Genomic DNA, 14,186 nt, shown 5'->3' with positions numbered 1-14,186 from the left:
CACACCAGCGACTTACATTCCTGTCTTTTCCTATAGTCCGAGCCTTTTGCCTTACGGCTTTGTCGCTCGATTGCCATTCGTTTCAATCATCGCGACCCCAATCCTTTTCCATTCGTTTCTGTATCCTTTTCTCCCGCAGTATGCTGGCGGCTAGCCGACAATGGGTGGGTTATCTACTGCTCGTCTCGAGTGTGATCATCTCACGGGCCAACGGTATGAAACGACATCGACTGCTTTTTGAAGCTACTAAAATACTGAGTTTCCCTAGCATTGGTTATCACTGTCGCAAACAGCTCCAGCGTCAGCACACGAAGCACTGACAGCCCACCGATCATCACTTCAGCACCAGGCATTGCCGAGCCCTTCCAGGTCAACACCTGCTCATACTACAATGCCACTGAGTCGCGGACATTATGGAATGATCCATGGTGTAGCATGTTGGTTTCTTCTACTAATCGATACATATTTTGAAGCGGCCTCTGACCTTTCTCAGGTATGTCGGCACGGTCGATTTAGTCTTCTGGCCTACGACTGGCAATCATTCCTACCCTTCAACCTATCGTGACACCGTCTCCGACTATACATTGTACGTATCGACTTTTACATGCGGTACGCAATAGGCCTGCTTACATATATCAGTACGTCACCATCGGTCTATATGATTGTAAACACGATGTATGGCAGCAATGCTTGTGGTCCATTGGGTCCTTCTGCCAGCAGAGAGATCTTCTCATTTGACCTGACTGAGGTTTCGACATTAGTGCCCTATACAGATGATCTTGCAAACACTCGAAGGGAAACCAGACAGCTCTACCTCAGTGATTTGGACACCCACTGTACTAGGTCGTTCAACAGATCCGAACTCGCAACACAGACACGCCCTGTGAAAGGCGATGACACCCGCTGCAACCCATTCTTAGCGGTTCCAAAGAAGTTTAAGGAGTATGGCTATCCTTACTGGCTTCATTGCGGTATCAAGGACAACAAATTCGGTATATTCGATCCTCCCTACGCTATACCCGCGGTCGATGAGCTCGTCCCTGCCCGTACGACTTCTGCCGAGAAGCCCGACACCGATAAACCAACAGCCGTCCCGTCTGCAACTGCTAAACCTCCCCCTAGCGCAGGAAGTCTTGAGACAGCTACAGCTAGTCAACACAAGACTGACCCTTCACCAGGTGGCTCCAGTGGTGACAAACCCACCGCCAACCCAGGGAACCCCCAATCCACTGTTGTCGGTACAGCCAACGCTGGACGTTCATCAACCCATCAAGCGGGTGCTGGAGACATAGCTAGCCCAGTCGGCCCTGGAGCTAGTGATAGCTTGGGTGTTTCGCAAGCTACTCTGGGCGACCCCAATAATGTTAATCCGACTCCCGCTGGCCCAATCAACTCTAAAGCTAGCCCAGGAGATAATAATGCTGATGTTGGTGATCACTCAAGTATTTTGCAAGTCACACAGGTCAACAACGCTAAGCCCACCAATGTCGATCCAGCCAATACCAAGGCTATCCATAATCCAGGCGACAACAATGCTGAAGCTGGTGATGGCTTGAGTGCTTCGCGGGGTAGTCTGGGTAACTCCGACGATTCTGAGCCTAACCCGGTTGGTCCAGTCAATACGAAGGCCGTCAACAATTCGGGGGACAACAGCGCTGGTCCTAGCGACAGCTTAGGTGCTTCTGAAGTGACTAGGGGTCACCCCAACAGTGCTGCGGTTACCCCTGTCGGTCCAATGGGTACCGAGGCTGTTGATGGTTCGGGAAACAACAATGCTGAAGCTGGCAACAGCCCAGCTGCGTCTCAAGTCAGTCAAGGTAACCCCAACGATGCTGAGGCTACGAAGGAAGGCCCAATGAACACCAAGGCTGTTGATAGTTCAGGAGACAGCAATGACTCCCATCGAGAGGATGGTGGGCAAGACAGTTGGAGCCACCAAGGCAACCCAGGAGCCATGCCCACTACCGCTGGACACGCACAGCATTCAGGGCCTGGAGAAACTCTGCAGAGTGCTGTTGACAGTTCCAACACTGATGGGCCTGCGATCATCCCTAGTATGGAATCTGACTCCACTACCATTTTTGATGGCGTGGTATCGACTGTCACCAATCAGGTAGTGAGTCTTGGAACAGCTGGACTTGAAGTGGTAAACAAGGATACTGGCGACACTTCCACATATGCTGTTCCGGCTGCCGGAGCGTCTCAGTCGGATGGTGGTCTTATACCGGCTTCTATAGCGGTATACAACGGACACACGTTAGAACGGGGAGGACCCGCTGTGACGATAACTAACGCCGTTGTTATGACTCCTTATCCAGCAAGCCCCACTAAGAACCCGAAGACCTCCGCCAATACCGCAAGTCTCGATAAAAGCTCTTCAGCAGTTTCTGCAGTCAGAAACTCATCAGCACACAAGGTTATTGTTCTGGCTTTGGTGGCATATGGGTGGGTGTACTTGTGAGACACTCTGGATATGGTCTTGTTTTGGTCCGGTTGAAGCCTAACAATCATTCTGTTACTATATTTCTACCTTACTAACACTGTATCTTGTTACAATACAATGTCGGGGCATACTGCTATTCAATGTCCTCATCGCTAATAAAGTGATGTTTCATGATAAAAGTAAACACCACACGCATCATCTCGGGTGAGCGGATCTTCAGTGCCCGGTGTCGGACGATTCTTGGTCTATTGTTCTAGCCAGTACCCACCAAATTATTCGCTAACTTTGCATGCGCCGCTACTGGTCGATAGCGTGCGGTAGGCGGCGAGAGCAATACAGATGCTTGTTGAGAAATAGTTACGTTTCCTGATCAGGTCTCGTTCACAGGCCAGTCGCCGTGCAAACAGAGTCCAGGATGCTAAGCGATATCTGAGAGACATAATTACCCGTTGGCTAGCCGGGGAGGGGCCAACCAAGCAAAAGCTTGCTTAGTTGGTCCCCTCTCCACTGGGGCACCAACGAGTACATAACTGAGACCATCATGCATACAACTCAGGCCCCCATCGGTTAGCTGTTACGGGACTGGACCCATTTGAACAAACACCTGGGTCAATGACTACACTGCACTAATGATTTCAACTAAAATTCGTCAATCTCTCTCACTGACTTCCCTTGACTGAGGGTCATCTTGAAAGAGAAAAGATCTCCGTTTTGTCTGCGGTCAAGATGACGTCGTGACCGACATCACGTTCCTTCGGTTACCAATCAGAATACCATGGAAGGCCGAGGTGGACCACAGACCAAGGGGGTATATACCATACAGAGCAATCCATCAACCACTGATGAAATCGATGTTTGCTTGTCTGCATCTGCTTGTACAAAGGGATCAGGGTCTCGAGTTAAGATATCCACTCTAGTTTGCCCTGTGACTACCCGAGCATTGGCACTTACTGAAAGGATCTGGACCAAGGGCCGAAGCCCGAAGCTAGAACGGTATTTTCGCCAAGTTAGGGAAAGAGGAAGGATCCGGATGGAAAGTTCCGTCTTGAAACATGAGGAGCTCTGCCCAACCCATTTTATTTCCCCCGGTGTTTACATAAATCCTGGATAGCCGACATGCACAAACAGGCATCACAATCCCTGCGTGGCAAAGATGCCTATTCCAGATAGTGCGAGGGGAGTTTACCGATCGATTGGCACTAACTGGCAAAGTCCTGACTGAATCAGTCGGTTGTGGCTAGGGCGGTATGCATGACTGGGTAGTACGATGCAGAGACGGGTTTTGCCGTATTGGGACATTTCCAGCACAGTAATTGCTTTGTCATTTCGATGGCCACCTGACACTGATGCCTATTGCATTTCTGACGGTGCCGGCTAGTGTTTAATCCTCCGCTTGGGCAAAATCTCATCAGAGTGCTTATCTGTCCAGCCAACCTTTATACTGAATAAACACACAAAGTTCTTTGTACAGAGCATCCTTTTCACAAGGCTTTTCATGTTGCTTTGCCCCAATGGATAAATTCACATTTGTCTTCCAAGATGGAGGACAGCCCGTCAACTCTGAGACCAAGAGCCAGATCAGGGCCCACGCGATGCTTGGCTATTTGCGGCAAAAGTTCAACACACCGTCCGAAGGCATGCCAGTGACGGATATATCTTGTGCCACACAAGATTCACACCCTCAGAAGCCTACAATAAACTCATATACCAGGTTTCGAATACACGATAGGAACAGCCAAAACCGAAAAGCAGCAAAAGGGAGGGGTCCTATCCGGTGTAAGCCCAGTGGAGGAAGTTATATCACAGGCAATGTTACACAAGGCACTATTTGCGACCAGCAGAATACTTCGTTATTATCCTTTGAACCTAGAGATATATCTTCATTGATAGGAAGCTATCCGTATGACGGGGTCCCTCCAGCATTATCTCGAAAGATATCTTATGCACTCCAATTCCGTAAGACAATTTTCAGTTTCTTAAAGTGGCCTTTGAACTAATGCTACCTGCGCGACCAATCAAGACTTGAACCATCACAATGTCGAAGCACGCAACCTTTGCCTACCTATTCATCCAATATTCACAGAATATCTCGTACGGCACTTCTTCTCCGATAGGGCAGTCTTCTTAGCTACAACACTAAAGGTACTGCTTTTCTCAGCGATAGAGAAGCAAGTCCCTGGAAGCCATTGGATTACAAAGCAAAACCTACTATCTCTACGACGCATGACCCTGGAAGCTATCATTCAACAGATCTCCATGTCACCCAATGTCCAGGATGCGACCATCTGCGCCATTATCTGCCTGGAAATGTTTGAGGTACATACTTGGCTATAATCCTAAAAGTTCCTGGGTTTTTATTCTTACGATGGTCTTTAGTCTACGCTTGGCAGTATAGATGGACCTGTTCACCTTCGCGGCCTCTATCATATACTTGCAAAGGAGCAGTCTTCTATGTCTCATTATGACTTATTTACCCGAGCCATCTCCTGGTAAGCTAAATAGTAGCCTCTGCGGAAAAGAAACGATAGGCTAATACCGGCTTTTCGTCAAAACAAGCTTAGATGCTATCGATTCCGTACTCCGCGACAGTAGCCGCCTTTTCACCACTGCACCTCCCACACCATATTTATCAAGCTTTGTCTGTGCCAACGATGTTGACACTGCCCCTCCGTTCTGGCTCAATTCACCACTTCGCATTGTTGAAGGGTACGGATATTCGCCGGACTTTATCCCTGACGCAACTCTCGAGTTATTGAATGACTCATTCTGGCTGTTCAAGGACTTTCATGACGAGGTTTGCAATAGTATAGCAACGCCAGCGCAACCAGAACAAGATATCCAGACGTATTTCGCTATCCATGAGCGATTGATATTGTCTGAGATAAGGAAGGCTGATACAATCCAAAATAAAGTGATGGAAGCATGTCGGCTATCGTGCTTCATTCAATGGCGGGTGTTGCAGTCCAAAAGTCCTCATCGCCATTGCCATGCAAACAGAGATGATTGCAAACAACTATGGGTGGTATTAAGAGAAACTCAAGTTGCAGATTGGATGCAAATGCCTTATGTTTATCTCTGGGTGTAAGTGATGACGTTACATTTTATTAATAGCTAATTATCTGATGCATCTATAGGCTTCTGACTGGCGCTGCATCTGTGGAGTCTGCTAAGGATGATGACACTCAGCACAGTCGATTGGATTCTAGGAGGGGATTCTTCTACTATCGGATACTACAGTTCATGCTCACCCTTGGACTGAGATGGTCGGACGATTTCGAACGTGAGTGTGCACTATTGTCGGAATGATACAATTCAACTAATGCTGCCAAAGTAATACTCAACAATTTTTGTTGGCTGCAGAAAGAATTGCGCTAGATGTTTCGACTGCCTGGCACTCTTGAAGAACCATTACGCAAGGAACATAACGCACGAAAGACTGAAGTTAATGAGAATCTGATCTTGTGTGGAAACTATTGACTACGCAGGCAATTTTAATTTGTGTTTTGGCTGTGTGTTGGTCCCGTCTAATTTGTTGGTTGGAGCCCTAGAAGTTAAACCTCGAAGACTGTAACTGACCGAGCATCGACGGCGCAAAAGATCAGTGTAAATATTGACCTGTCTATAGCGCTCCATCGTGAGCACGCGGAAGAATTTAAAACAGTAGAGACTAAGTCTCTCAATTTTTTTCATGTCTCTCACAAGTACGCCCGGAAATAACTCAATGGCGAAAAGGACTGATCCAAGCAAGCCAAGACGCTAAAGTCTTGGCTCATTAAACCCCGGCTGGTATATCCGAACTCCTAATCGCTTGTTTTCCACGTCTCTGCACGTATACGTTTCTTCTGCAACTGCCCCTTTGATTTAAGCTTGTCTATTCACGATGGCTGCTATGTTACCTAACAAACAGTCATCGTCAGGCCATGGGCTGACAAGACACCTGCACCTGGTGCCCCTACTACAGGCATCTACAGGGAGTCCTATATCGACAAAGGCGACGACCATGAAGAAGGCTACTCGTTCTCTGCTGAGTGCCAAATGAGCAGAACATGGGCCGAGACATGCACCACGACTAATATTGGCGGAAACGACGAATTTGGTCCTATAGCAACTTTTCCACGTTCCACTGACACAGCATCCGATGGATTTTACTACTGCGCTGGTTACGGGGCTTTCAACTGGGTTCCTGTGACCGTCACGGCTGGCCAGAAGTATCTTTCAGCTGCCAAGACCGCTATCGCTGCTTCCACTGAGGCGTCAGCAACAAACGATGCTCACGCGGCAGAGGCAACAACTGCAGATGACGAAACCGCGAGTACCGTTGACGAAGATTTGGTTATTGTGACCGGCGAGACCTCACCTACACAGACTTCTTTCTACCAGTAGTATAAACCGTGCTTTAAGTCACTGGGGTCTAATGGGATTTGTCGCGGTTGTGGCTTTGTTGTAAAATACGAGATTTGGGACAGTTTCAGGAAGTACCTAGAGAAGTGGTCAACCGGCAATACTATGGTTACTATCTTATTCTTGGCACTCCAGAATCAGTATAAGTTCTTAATTTAGAGATGGCACCTTGCTTAACTATATCAGGAGGCTATTATTGAGCGTTGGTGATAGGTGTTAAATAAGTAAAAGAAACTTCTACTAGCCAGATAATTCATATGATGAGAATTCATATGACTAATGTGAAAATCTTATTGAAAGGTATTAATGCAGTTATACACAACCCTGACTCTTCTATTGAACATGTTGAAGAGTCTCAGTCATGAGGTTGATGAGGGTTCCCATTAGCTGAGTAAGCGAAGGCGGGTACTAGCCCGTCGTAAAAGAGAACCACAGTACTAGCAGACTCCATCGCTGGTCAGGCCAGAGGCTGTTAGAGGTTATGTACTGTCATAATGGGTCCAATCATTTTTTTGAACAGGAGGGGATCAATTGCGGCCAGTGAACTGTATGATAATGCCTGAGGCCAAATTTGGACCCGCTGGGAGCTCTTTCAACAAATCGTATCTACGATAAGATCCAGATCTCCACCTCTTGTCAGCTGACATCTTGATCTCTTTCCATTCAATCTTATCAATTCAATCGCGCCGTTGTCATCGTCATCAACAACGCCATCGTTAACAGTCTTCACAACGTCATATTACAACGAAACGCGTCCAAAGGTGGCGAATCGTCGCTACAGTCCGTATAAAATTCGCACTTGTACTCATCGAACGAGCGACGCTGCGTCTCCGTCTGCGATTGCGCCTGCGTCTGCCTCCTTCGCTGGAACAATCGGGGACTGTAGAAGGGACCTGGCTCAGTCCTGCCAGCTATGCTCTGGAGGCCGACGGATCGCCTGTCGACGAAGCTGGTTCTCTTTGGTCTGTTTCGTGGTGTATTGTTTCCAAGTGAGCTGGTAAGTCTGGAGTCTACGTTAAAGTGGTTAAGAAGCGCCCCCCACGACAAGAAGGACAAAATCAAGCATAAAGTTATAGAGAATGTAGCTTTAACTGCTCCTAACTGGGTTACGAGAAAGATGTTAACCCTGATGTGGAATACGAGAAGCAAAATAGATATCCCGGCATTTAAACCCAAATAATTACTTGCTGGCTAAAAACAAGCCCAGAGGAGAATTTGAGCGCGTGAAACAAGGCTACAAGATATAAGATTCTAGGTCAAGAGTATTTACAGTACATAGTCGTCATAAAACTTTGCGCTACTTCATTTTACATAGAGTACAGTACTTCAATGACACTTGATGTAAAGCAATTATGCATGTTGCGTTACATTCTAATCTCTCTGTGGATGTCCTTTTATTTATTAAAAATAACTCTCTATCTCCTTTGGCAACGGTGTCGGATTGGTACCACAACTGTGCCTTGATTTGGGGAAGCTAGACTTTGCACTCTTCACCGCACGGGTATTGTTATCAGGCGGTGATAAGTCATAGTAACGATCAACACCATAGTCCCATCAGTGCGGCGTCTCGCCAGGCCAACGCTAGCGTGCCGAGATCCGCCATCGTTGCACGATCGTTCTCAACTCAATCAGCAGTCGCAGAGGTCTCCCGCTCCGCTGTTTAAGGCTGAGTAGCGTTTCACTATCTTTCCCAAACAAACTTAGGATCTTCATCTGAGGAATAAGAGTAATCCACTATGGATTATACGGAAATGAGCGACCCAAGCTCTGACTTACAATGGTGGGGTTTGATTGGACGCGGGACGGGACTTGCGAGCTTCGGTTCTAGGTAGACCAATCAGATGCATTCTAAAGCGAGCTACTCCGTAAATTCACCGCCTCGTAGAAGGATTGAATCCTCCAGGAACAGTGGAACTGTAAGCACAATCCAATTCATTTAAGGCTTGGCACATAAGGCAAACCAAGGGGTACTGTCATTCAATAGTATCATGCTGCAGCAGCCAGTTAGAAGTTTATATAACGAGGCATAGATGCAGATCGAAAAGCTTCTTTCTCAACTGACTCTTACTTCACTTCAATTACACTATCCAACTCATAATATAATTTCACCCTCTTATCATTCAATATGCAGTTCTCTATCGCTACTGTTATCGCCGCTATGGCTAGTTTCCATACTGCCGCTGCTGACTGGACGGGTAAGTGAACCGTATCGTCTCCACCGGCAGTAAACTAACCATGTCAATCAGTTATTGCCTACAGCGATTCCAACTGCCAGATGAGCGGCAACGGCATCTCACGTACCCTCTACTCTACCCAGCCCGTGCCTGAGAGCTGTTTCAACTTCGGCGAAGATATGCCCAGCACATCCTGCTATCAGTCTTCTTCTACTTCCAACAGTGAGGGCTGCGTCGGTGCTCTGGATCCCCAGTCCGTTTATGCCGCTGGCAACTGTCTCTTCTATGCTCTACCCGGCTGCCAAGGATCCGAAGTTGGAGCAGAGCTAGGCATTACCTGGCGCGATACCCCGACTTGTGTCCAGGGTGGTAAGCCTTATGAGACCTCCCAGCCTATTGTTAAGTCTTTCAGATGTGTAAGTACAGAACCTAACTACAGATGTCACTGCTCTGGACACATTGCTAACTTTGAGAAGACCGACTAGAGAGGATGTACCGTGATAGGTGCCGGAGAAAATTGACTTCGAATATAAAGCATAGCATGATTAATAGATCTATAATTGACTCACTCCATTGGATGCCACTGTTATTCTCAACCGTATCTTCCACAAAGTAGTATGGGCGCTATTGAAGCTTTTTTTGAGGAGCAGGCCCTTCAAAGTGTACAGATAAAACAGCACATTGGTAGTGTAGGCACTGTGCTAGACGACATGCAGATACGCTCAAGGACCTCAATGCAATAGGCAGAAAGAGCCATAGTATTTTGAACTATGTAGCATTATCGTGAATATCATAAACCCGTCCTAGAAAATCATCAAGTCATCAAGCTGGGAACAAAATGTGAAAGCCTGTACTATTAGCTAATCATTCGTCAGACGATGGACATTGTACATACCGAGGAGTCAAGATCCAGCCAGTCAGTCGGCTGCCACTGACTCAGTGGATTCATTATAGACATAAGACCAGAGCTAGAAGACTCGTGATCTTCAAACATAGACCCCAGCGCATCTATGCTAGTTCCAGACTCGTGATCGCTGGTAAGAAGTGACTCGTCGTGACAGTTTATCATATGCGACGGTCGACTTGCGTGCTGTGGACCTTGCCTTGCTTCTTGTCGTAGTTCCTCAATGATAATGCTGTATCTTCGACTAGCGGACTCGGCGGAGATGGTCCTTGCTAGATGGTTCTGGCATTTCTCTGCCAGGTCGAAGAGCAGAGTGTTGCTCGAGTCGGCTGACTCGTTACTTCTTTGTTGGATGTCCCACACATAGACAACTGCCAGCGCGCAGAATGTTACGTAGGGCATCCACCACAAAGCATGGAACAATACTGATCTTTCCGAGAACATACCATCCACTGTCTCGAGGGCAAGTTTCGCTGCGCCTATACACTGCGTCACACAATCTTGTAAAGCAGGAGTACAGTTATCTGAGTGATCAAGAAGGAATGGTCGGGTGGTATGCATAACAGCGTGACAATAGGCGAGTTTCAAGGCGGTTGATTGTCGAGAAAATATTGGTATGAGACTAGATGGGCGTACGGAGCCGAATTGAGGTGGCAGGGCCTGCCTCCACTCTTGAAGCTGTTGGATGAAGCCTTGGGCAGCAGCTAGACGTTCCTCGGATCGCATTCGTTTCAAAGAGTAAACCTGCCGAGATACATTCTCAATAATAATTGCAATCCTAAGTGATTGTTAGTGGAGAAGCAGTATTAATGCGTATATGCATACCTCGCATGGAAGATAACTGCATCGACATGGCAATCCATTGATGGCTCTGTCGGTGATGGGCCTTGCGGTGTCATATCTTCATCGTTAACTCTATCCGGAAAATCCTGGTCGGCATCGCCATCATGATAGAACCGAGGTCGACCAAACACGACGGCTAGGTACTTGTCCAGAGTATAAAGAACCCAAAAAGTCCTTTTGCGACACTCGGATATGATATAGTCTATCGGTTGCCGACCTCCATTGCGGTACTGGCCCAACTTCCGATGCAGACCCAGCGCTGTCACAATAGGAACTGTGTTTCCAAAGACATACCAAGCTTGATTCATACGCGATGTCTGTAGTAGATACAGAACTTGAAGAACGCGAGCTTGTGCCGACTCCAATCGAGGTAGTCCAGTTTCTTGAGCCGTCAAGTCAGACGCTGCGAGGAAATACTGTTCACTCTGTTGAGATAGCAGTGACACTCCTGGCATAGATCTCTGTTCCGTGATCCTGTGTTGACGAAAACTAGCAATGGCCAGAATAGTAAGGACAACAGCGGCTTTTGCGTGTCCGACCTCTGTTTCCAGAGGCTGTCCATTGTGCCAGTTGTTGATGACAGCTTCAAACCAAGCCAGACAGTATTGCTGGTTCAGAACCCGATATGTCACGACGCAGTTCTCGAAATAATACGTAAACAGTTCCAGAGCTGCTGGCTGGCTGACGAACAACAGACTCTGGTCTCCCTTTGTCGTGAACGGGACGTCACCGGCTGACATGAGGGGCTGAAGATTCTCAGAGCCTGTCAAGAGGCCGGAATCCGTTTGCTGATTTTGCTGGGCTAACCTTTTCCAAGCTCGGTGGATGAAGGTCAAGTTGGAAGTCGGATCAAAGAATTGACCTTCGATCTCAGTCGTCTCAAGACCAGAAGGTCCTTGTGAAGAAGATCTTGTGGTACCCAACTCCGGATTCTCTTCCCCAGGATGTGACTGCCGAACAGCAGACGGCGTCGAACTCATAGAGCGTCTCTGTGTCCCGACCGTTGGTGGTGTTGGCGGTCTACCTCTTCGATACACCGCATCATATTGACAATTCACTTTCCTCTTCGTGCACCCATCGCAAGGGAGCGTTCCAGAGCATTTGAGCTTCTTCAGCTTGCAGTGGTCGCAAGCTCTGCTGACCTTGGAAGCCTTCCGGCGATTTTCGGATTCGCGGGATACATCTGGAGAAAGTGGTAGGATTCGCTTTGATCGAGAAGTCCCTGTATTCGTGCATGTTGATGCTTCGGATAGCGGTGTTGAGGTAACTGGGGTGGCCATCGGATTCACCGGAAATGTGTAGGTGGAGAGTTGAAGAATCCGAGTCTTTTTGGAGGGGAGACCGGGGTGCGGGGTTATGCTTGGGACAAGTCTGAGGGAGAACTCGGATTACTGGAAAAGTGACTTCAGCTTGGAAAATCCTCGCCCACTTTTGCGGGGATAGAGGGCGCTGTCATGTACAGATTCCAGTAGCTAGGCCTAGATGAGACTTGGTCCCTCGTTAAGCCTCGTTAAGCTTCGGATACACACTCGTTTAAGTACTGCCGTGGCCTGTCTGTTGGCGATGGAATGGAACAGGCTAGGGCCGGCTTATGATGATCACCACATCCTCAGTGACCTGTATCGTGTAATTGTCGGCTTCATAAAGATATTATCTAACTTACTCTGGTAAAGTTACTGTTATAGTCAGAGGAAGTCGTATTCCACGAACAGTAATGCCATAAGCGTAGAACAGAGCAGAGCAGATCTGGATGAGCGTAAAAACTAATTGTTCTGCAAATTGCTGCTTATTTACCCTACAGCTCTCAGCTCGTTTTAAGTATCGATCTGAACAGAAATGAATATTTCTCATTTTCTAGACATCAAAGATTTAAGCAGTCTGCATTGGCACCTTTAAATATAATAAAAGGAAAGAAGTTCTATTGCTATAATTGACTATGCTATACAAATATCTAGGCGACCCTCTTCAGCGATGCCGATGAAATGGCAGAGTGGATCTCTCCCTCAGCACCCTCAGGCAGAGGCAGCAGCGGTGATCGCACTGTAGCGTGGTCCAAAATACCCCGGGCAACCAAAGCATGCTTCAAAGCAACGGTACCCTCCATATGCGAGCCACGGTGGTAGACAGCCTTTGTAACGGGCAGAAGCAGATCGTGGATCTCACGAGCCTTAGCGTAGTCCTTGGCCTTGCCAGCCTTGATCAATTCGAGAAGAGGCTCAGGTGCGATACCACCATATCCGACAAGCATACCGTCGACGTCAAAGGCAGTGTGGAGAAGGTACTCGTCGTGACAGGTGAGGACAGGAACGTTGGGGCGTTCGCGTCGGAAGACAGGGATCTCAGTGTCCCAGCGGCGCATGTTACGGACACCGTTCTTCATGGCAATGACACCGGGCTGAGCAGCGATGTCAAGAAGAGTCTGGAGGTTGTAGGTAGCCTTGGTGTTGTCGGGATATTGGAACAGAATCAGAGGCAGCTTGGAGACCTCGTAGACAACCTTGTAGCGATCCTGAGGAGCACCAGGCTGGTATCCGAATCGCAGCCAGCCATGAGAAGGGTAGAGAAGACCGGCCTGAGCACCAGCCTCCTTAGCACGCTTAGCCTCAAGAGCAGCGACCTCAGTGCCCTCGCCAGTAATACCAGCAATGATGGGGATCTTGTTGTCGACGGACTTGACAAAGGCCTTGATGGTGTCGACTTGTTCTTGCTGGGTAAGGAAGGTTCCTTCTCCGGCGTGTCCGAGGACAACGAGACCCTTGACGCCATCGATGCTTCCAAGCCAAGAGCCTAGACGCTGGATGGCATCGTAGTCAACCTTACCATCTTTGGTGAAGGGGGTGACGGGAGCGGGGACAAGGCCCTTAAGATCGAAAGACATGGTGATGATTGGTGGTTGGAGAAGGCAGTAGTGGTGTTTAGATGCAGAAGAGCAAAGGTGTTACTTGAAGATGTTCAAGTTTGTTGATTGCTTGTTGTAATTGAGACTGTTGATGTGATTGTATTGATGATTTATTTCCCATTTGTCGAGTTTAATGTCTTCTTATATATCTAAAGAAAGGCCCTCACCTCGCGCCTCGGCCTCACATCTAGAGAGGCGAACTGGTGAACTTGACGACTTTCGTGCCGAATGAGTCCGACGTTTCCGGAGTCTTTCAGCTGTTGTCTGGTGACGAGAAAGAGGGCGTTGTGAGCCCGGATTCTTTTTCCGGGCATGCCCACACATAAATCCGGAGACCCAACCTCGGATTCTCGGATTCCCACAACGTCCAAGCTGCGACTTCGGCAAACTCAATAATTACCCCAGTCCCTCAACAGCTTAGATTAAGATCCGGAAATACCATTGATTTGTTCGTTAATGACTAGTTCAAGATCTCGAATGATCCCCCGCACCTCTCCGCACTCCCACCCCAGAATCCGGGGA

General features: G+C 48.0%; 5 protein-coding genes across 5 annotated transcripts; 3 read left to right on the top strand and 2 right to left on the bottom strand.

Moving 5' to 3' along the window:
* Positions 1–5,501: 5,501 nt before the first annotated feature.
* Positions 5,502–6,826, top strand: B0J16DRAFT_387963 (uncharacterized protein; the record flags this gene model as incomplete). Its single annotated transcript, XM_046131709.1, has 3 exons — positions 5,502–5,524; positions 5,578–5,723; positions 6,351–6,826. 3 exons carry the CDS (start codon positions 5,502–5,504, stop codon positions 6,824–6,826), a joined length of 645 nt encoding a protein of 214 aa, XP_045978478.1.
* Positions 6,827–7,522: 696 nt separating this feature from the next.
* On the top strand, positions 7,523–8,166 carry B0J16DRAFT_348212 (uncharacterized protein). Its single transcript, XM_046128698.1, has one exon. It carries the CDS (start codon positions 7,758–7,760, stop codon positions 8,022–8,024), a length of 267 nt encoding a protein of 88 aa, XP_045978477.1. The 5' UTR covers positions 7,523–7,757; the 3' UTR covers positions 8,025–8,166.
* Positions 8,167–8,774: 608 nt separating this feature from the next.
* Positions 8,775–9,602, top strand: B0J16DRAFT_348211 (uncharacterized protein). The gene is made up of 3 exons (XM_046128697.1): positions 8,775–9,039; positions 9,091–9,434; positions 9,495–9,602. The coding sequence occupies exons 1-3, from the start codon at positions 8,970–8,972 to the stop codon at positions 9,501–9,503; spliced, it is 423 nt and encodes a 140-aa protein (XP_045978476.1). The 5' UTR covers positions 8,775–8,969; the 3' UTR covers positions 9,504–9,602.
* A 19-nt stretch (positions 9,603–9,621) lies between these two features.
* On the bottom strand, positions 9,622–12,062 carry B0J16DRAFT_291886 (fungal-specific transcription factor domain-containing protein). Its single transcript, XM_046124303.1, has 3 exons — positions 10,748–12,062; positions 9,914–10,700; positions 9,622–9,866 (listed from the first exon to the last, which is right to left on the bottom strand). Exons 1-3 carry the CDS (start codon positions 12,043–12,045, stop codon positions 9,822–9,824), a joined length of 2,130 nt encoding a protein of 709 aa, XP_045978475.1. The 5' UTR covers positions 12,046–12,062; the 3' UTR covers positions 9,622–9,821.
* Positions 12,063–12,689: 627 nt separating this feature from the next.
* Positions 12,690–13,643, bottom strand: B0J16DRAFT_403637 (uncharacterized protein; the record flags this gene model as incomplete). The annotated part of the gene is made up of 1 exon (XM_046132728.1): positions 12,690–13,643. The coding sequence occupies one exon, from the start codon at positions 13,641–13,643 to the stop codon at positions 12,717–12,719; it is 927 nt and encodes a 308-aa protein (XP_045978474.1). The 3' UTR covers positions 12,690–12,716.
* Positions 13,644–14,186: the final 543 nt, after the last annotated feature.

Source organism: Fusarium flagelliforme, assembly GCF_020744385.1.
Source record: "Fusarium flagelliforme strain FIESC 12 MPI-CAGE-AA-0113 chromosome Unknown B0J16scaffold_7, whole genome shotgun sequence".
NCBI classification, from domain to species: domain Eukaryota; kingdom Fungi; phylum Ascomycota; class Sordariomycetes; order Hypocreales; family Nectriaceae; genus Fusarium; species Fusarium flagelliforme.
The sequence above is the reverse complement of the archived record's forward strand: the minus strand, read 5'-3'. Positions and strand labels throughout refer to the sequence as shown.

Excerpts from the sequence above, each read along its gene's own strand:
- B0J16DRAFT_348212 (XM_046128698.1), top strand. The coding sequence starts at position 7,758 with ATGCTCTGGAGGCCGACGGATCGCCTGTCGACGAAGCTGGTTCTCTTT.
- B0J16DRAFT_348211 (XM_046128697.1), top strand. The coding sequence starts at position 8,970 with ATGCAGTTCTCTATCGCTACTGTTATCGCCGCTATGGCTAGTTTCCAT. Across the intron at positions 9,040-9,090 it reads TGCCGCTGCTGACTGGACGG|TTATTGCCTACAGCGATTCC; the intron begins GTAAGTGAACCG and ends CATGTCAATCAG.
- B0J16DRAFT_291886 (XM_046124303.1), bottom strand. The coding sequence starts at position 12,045 with ATGGCCACCCCAGTTACCTCAACACCGCTATCCGAAGCATCAACATGC. Across the intron at positions 10,701-10,747 it reads GCAGTTATCTTCCATGCGAG|GATTGCAATTATTATTGAGA; the intron begins GTATGCATATAC and ends ACAATCACTTAG. Across the intron at positions 9,867-9,913 it reads GGCTGGATCTTGACTCCTCG|GCTTTCACATTTTGTTCCCA; the intron begins GTATGTACAATG and ends CTAATAGTACAG.